The sequence below is a fragment of the Cervus elaphus genome, chromosome 27 (genome assembly GCF_910594005.1).
Source record: "Cervus elaphus chromosome 27, mCerEla1.1, whole genome shotgun sequence".
NCBI lineage: Eukaryota > Metazoa > Chordata > Mammalia > Artiodactyla > Cervidae > Cervus > Cervus elaphus.
The window spans coordinates 40,180,246-40,197,071 of NC_057841.1; the positions used below are offsets into that span (position 1 = coordinate 40,180,246).

The 16,826-nt window shown below is 37.7% G+C and overlaps 1 protein-coding gene across 2 annotated transcripts in view; it reads left to right on the top strand.

Moving 5' to 3' along the window:
- The window catches only part of SMCHD1 (structural maintenance of chromosomes flexible hinge domain containing 1), a 120,474-nt gene extending 106,186 nt beyond the window's left edge, over positions 1-14,288 (top strand). The window contains exons 46-48 of one of the 2 annotated variants that reach the window (XM_043888882.1): positions 4,483-4,641; positions 4,936-5,038; positions 13,807-14,288. In XM_043888882.1, coding sequence (XP_043744817.1) covers positions 4,483-4,641; positions 4,936-5,038; positions 13,807-13,870 — 326 coding nt within the window. In that variant the 3' untranslated portion in view covers positions 13,871-14,288. Of the gene's footprint in view, positions 1-4,482; positions 4,642-4,935; positions 5,039-11,443; positions 12,487-13,806 lie in introns of those variants that run through there. The other variant, XM_043888884.1, reaches the window with a different exon arrangement.
- Positions 14,289-16,826: the final 2,538 nt, after the last annotated feature.

The following is a 16,826-nucleotide window of genomic DNA, read 5'->3' on the forward strand; positions in this document are numbered from 1 at the left end:
TACACCCACCCCTCTGTCAACTTGCCTCCTTCCTGTTCTCCCCTGCTGAATGCTTTTGGAACAGATCAGAGCAGAAGTTCTAGTAAATTTTTTTACCAATTTTTTTTACCCAGTTTACAAGTATTTATCATTTTTTTGCCAATGCAGAACAGAAAGTTTGAAGAGAACTAAATGCTACTGAATAAAATCTACTTACCTGTCTCACTGCTTGCATCCTCCAGTGGTGAGAAGATTGCTTCTGCCTTCTTCAGTTCAGTCACTCAGTCATGTCCGCCTCTTTGCGACCCCTGAACCGCAGCACGCCAGGCCTCCCTGTCCATCACCAACTCCTGGAGTCCACCCAAACCCATGTCCATTGAGTTGGTGATGCCATCCAGCCATCTCATCCTCTATCATCCCCTTCTCCTCCTGCCCTCAATCTTTCCCAGCATCAGGGTCTTTTCAAATGAGTCAGCTCTTCACATCAGGTGGCCAAAGTATTGGAGCTTCAGCTTCAAAATCAGGCCTACCAGTGAACACCCAGGACTGATCTCCTTTAGGATGGACTGGTTGGATTTCCTTGCAGTCCAAGGGACTCTCAAGAGTCTTCTCCAACACCACAGTACAAGAACATCAATTCTTTGGCAGTCAGCTTTCTTTATAGTCCAACTCTCACATCCATACATGACCACTGGAAAAACCATAGCCTTGACTAAACGGACCTTTGTTGACAAAGTAATGTCTCTGCTTTTTAATATGTTGTCTAGATTGGTCATAACTTTCCTTCCAAGGAGTAAGTGTCTTAATTTCATGGCTGCAATCACCATCTGCAGTGATTTTGGAACCCAGAAAAATAAAGTCAGCCACTGTGTCCACTGTTTCCCCCTCTATTTGCCATGAAGTGATGGGACTGGATGCCATGATCTTAGTTTTCTGAATCTGCTTTCTTAGCAACCCCAAATACTTGTCTAGTAACAGCTCTTCAGATATAGGTATTTTCAACTATTTTGCATTATTTTTCGTAGTGTTGTTTTTTCCCCTGGATACATTGAAATAATCTATATATCTTTGTTAATAAATAGCGTATAGAAATGAACACATTGTAATTTGAGCTTTTTCCCTTTCATATAAACTAATTTTATATTTTAAAATATTTTTTCACTATTTTCATAGTAAAGCATCATTAGTTTTTTCCTATATAATTAAAATTTTCAAACAACATATAATGTATGAGCTCTAAAATCATTTATAAACAGAATTAAATATGAATTTTTGGTTATTCTCTTTGGTGAAATTTTATTAAATGAATTAAAAAAGACTTTTTTATAAACACCATGGTAAATAGGAATTCCATTTCATAGCAAAAAGTTGGGAATTGCTAAGGCATATTAGCTCAAAATACTCCCAGCTGAGCTTCAATAGTACCTGAACCAAGAACTTCCAAATGTACAAGCTGGATTTAGAAAAGGCAGAGGAACCAGAGATCAAATTGCCAACATCTGCTAGATCATAGAAAAAGCAAGGGAATTCCAGAAAAACATCTGTTTCATTGACTCCTCTAAAGCCTTTGTCTGTGTTGATCATAATAAACAGTGGAAAAATCTTAAAGAGATAAGAATACCAGACCACCTTACCTGCCTCCTGCGAAACCTGTATGCAGGTCAAGAAGCAGCACTTAGAGCCGGACATGCAACAACAGACTGTTTAAAATTGGGAAAGAAGTACATCAAGGCTATGTATTGTCACCCTGCTTATTTAACCTATATGCAGAGTACATCATGCAAAATGCCAGGCTGGATGAAGCACAAGCTGGAATCAAGATTCCCGGGAGAAATATCAGTAACCTCAGATACGCAGATGACACCACCCTAATGGCAGAAAGTGAAGAGGAACTGAAGAACCTCTTGAAGAAAGTGAAAGAGGAGATTGAAAAAGCTGGGTTAGTAACTCAACATTTCAAAAAACGAAGATCATGGCATCCAGTCCCATCATTTCATGGCAAATAGATGGGGAAACAATGGAAACAGTGACAGACTTTATTTTTGGGGGCTCCAAAATCACGGCAGATGGTGACTGCAGCCATGAAATTAAAAGATGCTTGCTCCTTGGAAGAAAAGCTATGAAAAACCTAGGCAGCATATTAAAAAGCAGACTCATCACTTTGCCAACAAAGGTCCATCTAGTCAAAGCTATGGTTTTTCCAGTGGTCATGTATGGATGTGAGAATTGGGCCATAAAGAAGGCAGGGTGCTGAAGAACTGATGCTTTTGAAATGTGGTGTTGGAGAAGACTCTTGAGAGTCTCTTGGACTGCAAGGAGATCCAACCAGTCCATCCTAAAGGAAATCAGTCCTGAATGTTAATTGGAAGGACTGATGATGAAGCTGAAGCTCCAGTACTTTGGCCATCTCATGTGAAGAGCTGACTGATGGGAAAGACCCTGACGCTGGGAAAGATTGGAGGGGAGGAGGAGAAGGGGACGACAGAGGATGAGATGGTTGGATGGCATCACCTACTCAATGGACATGAGTTTGAGCAAGCTCCGGGAGATGGTAAGGGACAGGGAAGCCTGATGTGCTGCAGTCCATGGGTTGCAAAGAGTCAGACACAACTGAGCAACTGAACAAAAACAGCAAAAGCATATTGAGTTAAGTTGCTTCTGTCCATCTTAGGCATAAAATATTTGCTGTTAGTGTTCCATTTAATAGAAAGTATTTAATACTCCATCTTTCAGTTTTATAAATAACAAGTTGATTAATATAAAGCTTTTGAATATACTGTTTCTTGAGTATTTAAAAGGTAAAAGAACCTCATGACTTACTAAGTTAAGTAGGATTCAACCCTTAATGACTTAAAATTTTTGTATATTATCTTCTGAATTAGGCAGCATCCCTGACATATGGGTCTGGACATCATTTTGTACCTCATTCACATAGAAAATAAGTACTATTTTATGCACATAGAAAAATGAAATTAGAAGTACTATCAAACCAGAAAACCAGACTCTTTTTTTAGTGGCTACCTTTGAGTTCCCAATAAGTCATAAGGAATTAAGACACATAAGGACTTTGTCATTACTGAATTACACATATGGAATTCATTTTTAAATATATATGAATATGCTCATAAGTTTTCATAGGTGTGTGTGTGTGCTTACTCATTCCCAGAAAGCTGGATAGTTTTTTTAAATACTGTTATTGACCCTTAAAATATAGAAAATCTCATATATCATGTACTCTTGACTAAATTGATTTCTTCCACAGGTTCATATGTAAACCCACTGTATATATTTATTAAACATACGGGTGTTTGTATGCCCGTTCCCATGAATACTGAACATTTTTGTGTGACTAGAGTCTCAAAGGGTCAAATAGTAAACATTTTAGGCCTGTGAGCCAGGAGACAAAATTGAGGGTGTTATGAACATATTTATATAACCGTTTAGAATGGAATAATTTAAAACTGTATAAACCATTCTTGGCCCGTGGACTAAAGTATAGCCAATGTATTTAACCTATAGTGTCTAGTAATTCATACAAACAGGCAATAAATAGTCTCAAACTTGACCAATGTATTTTTAAACAAAGTAAAGAAAGTTAAGTTTTTTGAAAGCTAAGTGTCAAGAGTGTTTGAAAGCTGTGTTTAAGGAAATGGCCATGTCTATTGGAAGCAATACTTTTCTAATAATGCCATGTTTAATGCATTCTTCCCCCCACCCCAAATTTTTGTGGAATTAGATTGAATACTGAATATCAAACAGGATGTAAACACTGATGGAGAGAGTGATTTTTTTTTTAATTGTAAAAGTCACATTCAGTTGAGTCCAGTGGCTCAGTCATGTCTGACTCTTTGCAGCCCCATGGACTGCAGCACGCCAGGCTTCCCTGTGTATCACCAACTTCCAGAGCTTGATCAGCCTCTTGTCTATCAAGCTGATGATGCCGTCAAACCATCTTATCCTCTCACATAAAATATACTATTTCAGCCATATTTAAACTATAAAGCTCGGTGGCACTGAGTACATTCATGTTGTTGTGCAACTCTCACCATCATCCATGTCCTGAATTTTTCACTTTCCTAAACTGGAACTCTGTCCCCGTTGAACACTAAGTCCCCATTCCCCTCCAAACCTCTCTTCCATCCACTAGCCCTTGGCATCTACTCAGTGTACTTTCTGACTGAATTTGACCATTCTAGTTACCTCATATAAGTGGAGTCAAACAGTAGTTGTCTGCACCTAATATATATTGAAATGTATTTTAAGGTTAATATATGTACAATAAATTTATTAAAGTCAAGCAGCTGAAGAAAATTAAGATTTAATAAGCACCAGTCTTGTGCCAGGGTCTAAACTGTGATTTTTTCTTTCATTTGTTTACTGTGAACGTTAGAAGTAGTTCCATGTGTTACCGTAACACAACACCCCAGTGTTGCTGGCTCTTCTTTCCTAACATAGTGCTTTGATATGATAGTAGTTTTAATCGAATGTCTGGTTTCTTTGTAGATCTTCTTCAGCAGTACCGCGCTGCTGTGTGCAGGTTGGGCAGCGTGAACGAGGACCTTAACGGGCAGCTGAAGTACCTTCACACTCCTGACATGAAGAGGAAAAAACAAGAACTTGATGAACACGAAAAGAATCTCAAACTGATAGAGCAAAAACTAGGTACTGTACTTTCTGTGAGATCTTTCTCTGCATGAAGATAGTGTGTGTGATTAGAGAGAACTGAGCTCCACGAAGAAAGAGCGTGAATGACCCAGAACTTAAATCATAGACACTCTCGACCTCTGGGTGAACTGACAAATGTTTGTAAGCTATTCTCTCAGCAGGCGTAATAAGAAGCATTCCCAGTATTATTTATTAATTCTTCTATAAATTAAGAGGTATTTGCTTTCATTGCTTATAATAATTCTGGTCTTTTAAAAGTTAATTTTCTCTGTTTTCTTTCTGTCTTTGCAGGAATGACTCCCACACGTAAATGTAATGATTCACTGCCTCATCCAATGACAGACTGTCCAGTTCCTCCCAAAAGAATAAGAAGAGAGGCTGCAAGACAAAACAGGTGAGGCTACTGTGCCCTCAAAGCTCTTGGCTCATCATACTTTAAAAATAGCATGAGGGTGTTTACTTGCCTGCCTTGAACCAGAATTAATTTTGTTTTCATTTTAACCGAATTGAGTGATGGCTAATGAAAATAAGATGGAATTATTTTATATTTCTTCCTAGGATATTCTAAAAAATCATTTTCTAAAATGATTTTTTGCAGATTATTTGAAAACTTTCAAACACATTGCATTCTACTTTATAGGCTCAGCAACTTGACAAGTATGGACTATGCAGAACCACTCATACATTGCTCATTTAAAAGTTGCTTATAGTTTATGGTTTAGAAAATCACATACCATTTGCACAGCTCACCAAGAAGCCAGCAGAGTCATCTGCAGCCTAACTAAATGAAGAAAATTGTCCATTTCAGATTAGATACTAGTAAGGCCATCCCACAGAAAGGCCCATAGTACTGGGGTTTCTTGTACATTATCACGAACGTTCATTCAGACTCTACCTGCGTAAGTTTCTGCTACTGACCTTTGACGAGTTCCACTGAGACCATGATATTTAGAATTGGTATAATTTCATGCCCTATCCATCTATGTATTCTGTATTTATTGTAACCGTTTGATTATTTTGTGCTCTGTGTTCCTGGGTAAATAAACGTGACATGGTTCTTGCCCCCATAGGAGGTCTGTAATCTTGTACAGAAGAGGGACAGTTCAAAAAAGTAAACCTTTTTCTGTATGTAAAAGTACAGAATGATGTTAAGTTTTTACAGAAGAACAGAGGATGAAGTGATACAGAACAATAGGAGAACATGATTGGCTGTCAAGGAAGATGCATTTTAGCAGAGAACTGAAGGGTGGGAATCCAGCTCTGTAGGGATGGCTTATAGTCAGAGGAAGAAGAGGTGTGAAAGCTCTGAGAAAACACGCCTGGCATGTCTGAGGAACTGTAAAGATGCTTGTGAGCCTAAAGGATAGTGGGTAAGAGGGAGGATCCCCTAAGATGTGGTTGGTGAGCTAGACAGAAGCCATAGTATGCCTCTTCCCAAAACAGTATCTTGAAAAAATGACACCAGGTCCATACGGTGAACATTGATAATATTCATATAGAAAAGACATGTTCATTCTTTCCTTACATGAACATTCTGAGTAACCAAATAACTGGAGAAAGTTGTTTATAGAAGTTATTCTTTATAAAGTTCTTTATATGAGAATAAAGTATATAAGAAGTCTTATAAAATGAAAACATCACTTTTTTGCCATTCCTAATAAAATAATAGGTTTTAGGCAGTAATAATCTATGGATACACAAATGATTAGATAAAAAATTGAGGGGGGGAACTTAATGGAAAAATCAGATTGACACTCCTGAACCCATTGACTAAAAAGCAGGATATTTGCTATTATGTGATTCAGTAAGAAATAACCTGAATCTAGTGAAGCTTCCACTCAGTCTTTCTCAGCTGGAGTTCTGTGCAGGAATTGAGCACTGCAGAAAACCGTGACACTCCTGGGACAGTTCACAGAGCTGGCATTCTCGATAAATAAAAGGAGGTTAATTCATTGCATGGAACAGATACCTTAAGGTGTTAGAGCATAAATCTCTCATGAATTGGAGAAGGGCCCTCAATTTAACTGCAGAAGTATACAGAAAAGAAGGGAAATTTAGGAACAAGTTAAATGATGCCACCAGGCAGCAATTAGCCAAATCTAGAATGTCAAGAATGGGACACTGTAAATGATGATTTTGTTAATAAATCAGTGACATTAAAAGAAATGTAGGGAGGGACTTCCCTGGTGGCACAGTGGGTAAGAATCGGCCTGCCAGTGCAGGGGACATGGGTTCGATCCCTGGTCCAGGATGATTGTACGTGCCACAGAGCAGGTAAGCCCATGCGGCACAACTACTGAAGCCCGTGTGTCCTAGAACCCTTGCTCCAGAACAGAAGCCACTGTGATGAGAAGCACGCATGCTGTAACAAAGATACCTAGGGAGAAGGATGAACCATTGGTTATAGAATAAAAGTAACTGAAAGGTGTAACCGTCAAGTGCATATTGTACAGCTTCTTTGGACCTGGATTTGAATCTTCAAGACGATAATTTTGAAAAAATTTGGGTAAATTTTCAATCACCTGGATATTAGATATATTGAGGAATTGTGATTTTTGTGTATAGCAGCATCATAGAGTTTACAGTAAAATAAATATACAGTTAGAAGTATGTACAGAGGTATTTAACAAATAATATGATGTCTGGGATATATTCTAAAACACTAGAAGACAAAAAAGTGACAGCAAATCAAAACAAGAAAGGGCAAAAGTTTATTATTTCTTCTGCTTTTCTGTAGGCTTGCCATAAATGGTAAAGAAGTATTTTATGGTAGGCGGGGAACATTTTTCCAGTTTTTTAAGAGACCAAGTGAGGAAGTTCCTGCCAAGCAGTTCTAGACTAAAGTCCATGTTATAGGCTCTCTTGCATGGACTTAACTGCAGTTAAGACTTAGAGTCACCGCAGAACCACAACCGATGCCATTGATCTGGAACTTGTTAATTAAGATTTTGTAGCAATTCAGAGGTGGTATGGGCTAAAGTTTCTTTTTTTAGTTTGTTAGTAATGGTATTTAGTAATAGTAATGATATTTTCATTAAAGTAATGCATGTATATAAATCAAATGATGTATGTATTTAGTATACTGTATAACATGAACTACACATATAATTTAACATTTTCTAGGCACCATTTTAAAAGAAACAGCGAGATTAAATTTTAATAGTATATTTTATTGAACGCAGTATACAAAGTATTGTCATTGCAATATACTGCCAGTAGTATAGAAATTATTAATGAGAAATTTAAAATTCTCTTTCATACAAAGTCTTCAAAATTCAGAGGACAGCAAATCTGTTAGGACTAGCCACATTGCAAGTGCTCTGGAGCCACACGTGGCTCGTGGCTACCAGACTGGACAGCACAGCTATCGAAAGAGCTCCTGGTGATGAGATCTTGTTCCTCTGTACCCTTACCATCCTGGTTCCCATAGGCAGCCTTGGTTTTAACTGCTTTAGTTATTCTGTTGTTGCCTCCCTGTTTGGTACACATTTACGTATGTCAGTCTTGTTTTTTCAGTTTTCAGACAGTGCAGCCCACCCAGCACCTTGGTGTGGAGGTCTGTCTTGCATTGCCCATCTCATGACTTCTGGGCTAAATTGTTCTGAATTATTTTAGAAATTTCCCTTTCTTGTGGTTATTTGGTTACGTTCTCTCCTGCAACCATCAATGAAGACCTCTGTGCTTTTTTCAAAGTTATTAAGTGATAAGCAACGTATATTATTATGGCTCTGATGATGATATAGGCAGAATTGTGTGCTAGGATTACATTTCCCTCTGTAAGATTCTAATGTCATGACCCTACTTAGGCCACCAGTGTTCCGAACATCAGAGTCAAGTAAATCTAAACCATCAGTTCTTAAAATCATGTTGAATTTTAATCCAGTACTTATTTAGACTGTTTCCTGAATGTTGTTAATGTCTCTGGAGTTTCTAATATTCTTTCTTTTTTCTTTCACTGTATAACTTGATCATGTATTCTTCCACCTGCTTTAGTAACTGTTACTAGTAACCCTGTAGGTCTTCTGGGTCCTCCTTGGCTGCTCTCTTGGGTTGAATCCCTTGTTTCTTGGCTTCCTTGTCATTCTCTTATAACTTCTTAGGAAAACTGTATAGATAGACACTGCATGTCTGAATCTGTCTTCCTCTGCCTTCACATTTGATTGAGGTTTTCTGGGGATTGCAGAATAGAAACAAGGCTGGAATATCAAGGAGGAGGTTCTGGGAATAATCAAGAGACAGTGGGACACAGTCTGCCTGGTGGAACCTTGGACTCAGCCAGAGAAGTCCAGCCTAAAACAGGAGGGAGCGAAATGGAAAAGGAGAGAAAACAGAGTCTAGACCATGCCAGGTTTTCAGCCCCAGGCTTTGAGAGCTCTGTTCTCCTGTTTCTCGGTATTAACACTCTCACCAGGAAGTTAGATAACAATGTAAATTAGTTAATTAAAAGTTGGTATCATGGCTTCTGATGTAGTTTGGTGGCACCCTAGAGGCTTGTCTGTTGCCAGCATCTACAAACTAGCAACCTGCTAGTTGGCTTTCCAGCCACACCCTTAAAGCCTTCTTGCCCACTCCCCTGCTCCCTCATCCCTTAAAATTCCTACTCAGAGAGCAGCCTTAATGGGAAAACAGTTCTATTTTTATTAACAGTAGACTAAATCCAGACCAGCAGCACAGTCCTTTTTCTTAAATGTAATTGTACAGCTGAGAGTCATCATGCATATGAGGGGGGGTCAACAACATGTGAGGGGAAATACAAGATAAATAACAAAACCAACCCTGGAAGATGATTCAGCTGAACTCTTTTAAAAACTGTGTAGTTCTGATTAGATTGTGGAAGGAGTTACATTCGTGAAACCAAGAGGCTATTAAGAGAAAAATATAGCCAGAACAGGATTACAGAACCCATTGCTGAAATTAAAACCTTTCAGAGGACAGCAGCAGAAGCCAGACAAGGAGGGGGAACAATATGTGAAGAGAAAGGGGGAGATGTAGAGAACCAATTCAGACTATCAGGAATCCTTGAAAGAAGAAAATGAAGAAGAAACAGCATGTGGAAGAGAATTTCCAGGGATGAAAGGGGGGCCTGTTGAAGGCCCAGTACAATGACTGACAAAAGATAACACCAAGAAAATTCATAACAAATTGGTGGAATAACAAGAAAAGGGGGAAGAGTGTAAATGTTTTCAGAGAGAGATCCATATTGTCAGTACAGCTTTTTGCATACACAAAAAACAAACATAAAAAAGCTGTTGTCATCAAGCCTTGTGGTGGCAGATGAGAAGATGTAGGTTGCAAATTTGCTGTATTCTAGCCTGTGGCTTCCTGTTTATATCCTGCTTATCTTTGGGAAATCTAATATCACTTTAAATTTTGATTTAAAATTTAATTAAAATTTAATTAGTAATTTTCTCATCCCGTCTCTACCTGTTCTCTGTAAATCACACTATATCAAAAATGTTACTGCATTTGAATGGAAAGTATCTTTAATATTGAAATAGTGATTTCATCCATACAATGGAAAACAAATTCAGCAGTAGGAAATAGCAACATAATGTATGTGTTAATATGTTATTATTAGTGTTTGTGTATTATGTATTTATATATTGTTGGCTTTTATAGGGATTATATACCATATTTCATCAACTGTAAGATGTCAGTAATTACTAGAAGCATCATTATCCCATGAGGCCCTGAAAGAAAACACTGCAGATTAACTCATGACATTATAAGGTGGATTTCAGAGATGTTACATGTGGGAAAATGTGGATTTTAGAATCAACAGAATATACCTAGCAGTATATATTATGCAGTAGACTCATTTTCTTCAGTGGAGACTTCGGTTTTCTAATCAATTTTCTGCTCATAAAAATTACAGATTAGCTCTTTACCAAAACTGCATGTCTTTTATTTGGAGATGGCAGTTCAGGGAACTATTGTTTAAAAAGAAAGTATAGGTCTTCCTTGGTGGTTCAGTGGTAAAGAATCTGCCTGCCCAGTGCAGCAGACACAGGTTCAATCCCCGGTCTGGAAAGATCCCACTAAGGCTGTGTGCCACAATTATTGAGCCTGTGCCCCAACTGAGCCCATGAGCCCAACTACTGAGCCCATGTGCCACAACTGCTGAAGCCTGTGCGCCTTAGAATCTGTGCTCAGCGGCAAGAGAAGCCACTTCAATGAGAAGCCCTTGTACCACAAGTAGAACATAGCCCCCGCTTGCCACAACTAGAGAAAAAGCTACTCAAAGCAACGAAGACCCCAGCACAGCCCCCCCGACCCAAAAAGAAAAAGAAAATATATCTGAGTAAGAAAATACCTGCATAAATATATACTAAGATGTTCATCCTCTGTATGTAAATAGAGTTATGGGTATTTTTGAATGTTTTCGCTTTATCTTTGTGACCTTTCTCTAATAAGCATTATAATTTTTGTTAAAATTTTTAAATGGTAATTTCATTTTAGGAAAGGGGAAAATAACCAATTATCTGCAAAATTTGGATGTAGGATACACCACTCCAAAGAACTATGCTACACAGAATTTATCTCTTCGTCTGTATATGTTAACTTCTGCTTTCTGTCAAGCTTTTATTTGTTGCATACATGTGAAAGAAATGCTTACATACAAGGATTTAATTAAGTCTGTTTATACCAAGAATTACTATAATTACTAGAACACAGTTCCACTGCGTATTTAACCACCCAGGTCTGATGAGGGAGTTACAGGGAGGTCTGATGAGGGAGTTACAGGGGAGGAGAACTTTGGTATATAGAATTTAACTGTGTTTTTTTCCACTTTAATCAGGATTATAACCAAAACTGATGTGTGAGAGATGACAGAAGAGGAGGCCATTAGTCTGCCTAAGAATGCCCTGCCTTCTGCAGCTCTGTTTCAGAAGACCAAGAGGGTGTTGCATATTTCTGGGGGTGATACAAGAATCTAGGCTTGTATTTCCATGTTTAGCCAAACAGGGCTGGAAGCAACCATTCAGTTTTGTCAATCTCACTGGACAGTGTGGGCTTACTGGAATTATTCCAGTTGTCGGGCCCTTTGGTTGTTATTATCTTGCAAATGTGTCAGAGGAAAATATGCAATTACAGCAGTGACTGCACCGCTGGCACATAGCATTTATTAATCCTGAAGACAAGTGTATGTACTGTTTTTCAGTATGTTTATCACGAATATGCTAGAACTATTTCTTGAGAGCAGACCTTTTTATTACTTTTGTGTGAACTTATTTAACAACTGTAATTGTTGTGTCTAAGGAAAGTTCTAGAGGTTAGGTATTTAATTGTAAATATGAGAGGAAACTTGTAATTCAGAATAAAAATAGAAAAGCACAGGTATCTCGGAATTCACATCTTAAGATACATGGAAAAATATTAAATTGGTGGGTTAACTTTTAACAGACGGTAGCATTTTAAATTTCTAAAGATTGATCTTGTGTATATATGTATATATATATAATATGCAGCAGCATCAGTTTTATAAACATTGTTTGACTTTATTAATACTAGATTATATAGTCTCAGCCTTAATTCTACATTTATGTTATTTTGTAATTTTTTATTACTATTTTTAAAGAGTTAAAGAAGTTGTACACTCCCTCATTAAGGGAATAAAGGTCTGCTAGAAATTTGCTGCAAAAATATTTGGAATTGTGTACTAATTCATGCTAATGTATGTCGATATATGTCTTTGTGTCAGTCCAGGACTATTGGTTTGTGAAGTTATTTTGTAAGGAAATACTTTTGGTACAGTTTTGTGGCCCAGCAAATGTGTGTGTTTTTTAATCCTTTCTGAATATACAGTGAGGTTAATAAAGAAGATTGTGTCTTCCTGTTGAATAGGTGTGTTTTCCTTTTTCAAAATTTAAAGTTCCATGAAAATTACCTTAGTGTAAATTATTATGATGTTTAACCTCGCTTTATAATTGGAAGGCATTTAACTGTTTTGTTAAAGAAGCAAAATGGCAGTGTTAAGAATTAGTTAAAAGAAAGAGTAGATTCCTTTTAAGTAAAACTAACTACTTATTAGTTATTAAATATTAGTATCAAAAAGATAAGTTTCATCTTCTAAGTATTCTCAACTTTTTGAGGTTATGACTTGGTTACTTACAGTTATTATTAATATTTTTAGTCTGTAACTTTCAGATACTATTAGTAAAAAAGTTTTAATTTGTATCATTTTTGTACATCTAATGTCTGCTAAACATTTTCATGGAATCATTTCATAGTTATGTAATTATATTTATAAATTTACTTTTATAGATGTTAATTTAAGATAATATTATTTTGCATGTCTTTTGAACACTTCAAAAAGATTGCTACATTTTAGCAGGCATATGTTTAGATTTAGAGATAAGTAGCAGCATTAAAATTTGTGGGAGGACTCTTGGCCTAAAAAGTAATTATCTTAAATATAAGGTGAAGTTTCTCCACATCTGACCCGTGCAGGCAGTTATTTCACCTATGAATTCATCAATAATTTGAGTATCTGAAAATACTAGTTAGAATTAATTCCCTTTTAGAGAGAAATCAAATTCGTGTTAAAAGAATCACTATTCCAAGGGACAAGCAATAGAGAGACATTAGTTATATTGTTTTATATTAGGAGGCCTAATTTCAAAGTAAAATAATGTCTGATAATATAAATTCCTAGTGTTCTGATTCTTTACACTCCAGTAACAAATAGCATGAGGTAGAAAATATTTAAATCTTTGTATAGTACCATATTTAAATCTTACTAGTAGAATTTGTTTATATCTTTTTCACTTGTCTCTCGTCACTTATTCTTAACTTTTAAAATTCTTGGTTGAAATGGAACATAATGTCTTATTTGTCTTATTTCCTCTTAGTGGGAATAAAGAATTATGTCACTTGACCTATTTATTTGATATCCACTGATGAATATTTGAATTTTCTTATTAGGAATAATTAAACAATAGGAGCTCACTTTTATACTATACAAGGCCATTTCTTTATGTTGGGCTTGAAATGACAGGATAATACTTAAAAGAGGAATCTTATATTTTGCATTTCTTATGATTTCAATAGTTCTGCGATATAAGTGAATGCCAAATTTAGTGAAAAAATACACTTCCATGTTTTCGTAAACTAGAAATATGCCTTGATTTGTTAATCATATTGCACATTTCTCTTCAATAGTTTTTGCAGAGTGAATTTCGTCGATGAAGAATTGCTGGGAGTTCCCTTATGGCCTAGTAGTTAGGATTCCGGGCTTTCACTGGAGTCGATCCATGGTTGGGAACCGAGATTCTGCAAGCTGCACAGTGTAGCCAAGAAAAAAAGGAATAACTGTTGACAGTTCAACTATGGTCCTTGGATCAAATATTAATGAAAAGTCAAAAGAATCATTTTTTTCAATGTGCTTAATAATAATATATTGAGCTCTGGCTACATTTGTGTTAAATGTTCATGTGTTGATTGGTGTTTTCATAGTAGAATATAGATGTGAAGGACAGAGGAGCCTGGCATGCTACAATCCATGGAGTCACAAAGAATCGGACATGACTTAATTGCACAGGAACAATTGGTTAGAATGAAATACCAATTTCATAAGACATTTATAAATAGGATTATTGGGCTGTTTCAAAGTGTAAAATTAAAAAGTACTTGGCCTTAGTTTGAAATACAGAATGGTTTTTATCAGAACATTCATAAATGCATTAATTTAGCAAATACATATATCTGCTATATGCAAACCAGTGTGTCCAACCTATGGAAGAAGATAATAGCTACCACATGCTGAGTAAAACATTTACATGTAATTTCATACATGTTTGATCCCCAAGCTAAAGAAACTGTATAAACTCTGCCTATGCTAATCTAGGCTTTAAAACTCACCAGCTTCAAGACTAGGACAAATTATTTAACCTGTCTATATCAGGCTTTCTCATCTTTAAAATGAGAGAAAAATCTGGCTTAAAACTCAACATTCAAAAACTTAAGATCATGGCACCCAGTCTCATCACTTCATGACAAATAGGTAAAAAATGGAAGCAGTGACAGATTTTCTCTTCTTGGGCTCCAAATCACTGCGGATGGTGACTGCAGCCATGAAATTAAAAGAAGTGTGCTGCTTGGAAGCCCTGACAAACCTAGACAGTTTGTTAAAAAGCAAAGGCATCACTTTGCCGACAAAGGTCTGTCTAGTCAAAGCTATGGTCTTTCCAGTACGCATGTATGGATGTTAAGAGTTGGACCATAAAGAAGGCTGAGCACTGAAGAATTGATGCTTTTGAACTATGGTGCTGGAGAAGACTTGAGAGTCCCTTGGACAGCATAGGAGATCAAGCCAGTCAATCCTAAAAGAAATCAATCCTAAATATTCATTGGAAGGACTGGTGCTGAATCAAGCTTAAATATTTTGGCCACCTGATGCAAATGGCTGACTCATACCCTGATGCCAGGCAAGTTTAAAGGCAAAAAGAGAAGAGGGCGGCAGAGGATGAGATTGTTGGATGGCATCACTGCTTCAATGGACATGAACTTGGGTGAACTCCAAGAGGTGGGAGGGACAGGGATGTCTGGTGTGCTTCAGTCCATGGGGTTACGAAGAGTCTGACATGACTTAGCAACTGAACAACAATATACCTATTTTGTAGGGTTTCATAATCAAATGAAACAACTGAATGGTGAATGTAGTTTGGCATTTGGTAGATTTCCTATGGATGTCATTTTCTTCCCTTTGTTAAGGCAGTTATACAGACGATCACTACATCTGATTAGAGGCATGTGTGAATTGTAGGGAGATGATGGAGCATGTGACACGAACTGGACCTTGATGGGTTTGTAGGATTTATGAGTGCTGTGATTTGGGGAAGGAAAAGTAGAATGCTACAAGCGAAGACAATGAGACATAAAAGGCAGCATTTCTTTGGAAGGAACTTAAACTGACTGAAGTCCAATGGAAAGTAAAATCAGATCTAAGTTGGAAACAGATCTCTAAGACCTTGGGCTTTGAAGAAAATATTGAATCAGTACATGTAAGTTTTTCAGCAGTCCTAATTAAACCTATGCTTTTAAGAATTAAATGTGGGGGAATCCTCTGGCAATCCATTGATTAGGACTCTGTGCTTCCACTGTCGGGGTAGCGGGGGGGGCACATGGGCTCAACCCCTAATCCGAGAACTAAGATGCTGCCATGGTGCCACCAAAAAAGAAAAATGAATTCTATGACAATATTAAAGAATTAAATGTGCAGGGTGCAACTTTTGCTAAGACAGCCTGAGGAGCTCTGCTGACCCTGCTCCCCAGTAACTGGTGAGAAGTATTAAAAGTAACCATTTAAAATCTCTAGGGACTTGCTTGGTGTTCTCAGGGTTAAGAATCCGCCTGCCAGGGACACGAGTTCAATCCCTGGTCAGGGAAGATTCCACATGCCAGTGAGCAACTAAGCCTGTGAGCCCCAACTACTGAACCCACAATGCCCTAGAGTCCATGCTCCACAACAAGAGAAGCCACCGCAATGAAAAGCCCAGGCACTGCCACTAGAAAACAGCCCCTGATCACTGCAACTAGAGAAAGTGCTCATGCATCAAGGAAGACCCAACACAGCAATAAATATTTTTTAAAAACTTAACCTAAAACTTCCAAGAATGACTCCTAAGGACAGAATTAGTAAATGAAGAAACATTTAATCAAGAAAATATAAGAAAATTCTGCAGGGAAAGTTGAGAATCTGGTATTTTAAACCAAACCTGATTGGCCCACCTCCCAGCTCAGCAAGGTGGAGACCCCAGTCCAGAGTGCTGCAGCCAGGAATCTCACGCCCCGTCCCTCTACCTCCCAGCCAGGAGGAGCAAAACTTCAGTGCTTTCTTACTGTGCCCACAACTGTGTTTTGCTGGAAACTTAAGTCCCAGGTCAGTGTCATCAAGTGGCGAGGGCTGTCTCCTTCCTCCCAGGCCCCACTTGTAGAATGGAGGCTCCGCCCTAGATGTGGCGTGCTGAGAATAATGTAGCCTTGATAGCCCTTCCTCTGGGCCGCGAGGTGGTGGTTCCAGCCCAGGAGAAGTAAGCCAAGAGGACCTCAGGTAGTCCCCTCCCTACCATGTTTAGCCCATAGAGTACAGTGTTACTCAGAAATTTGCCATCATCCCCAGCTTCAAAATCCTGGCTCTGAGATTTTGTTTGGGAGGAAGGAGGGGAGATAAACATGTAAAA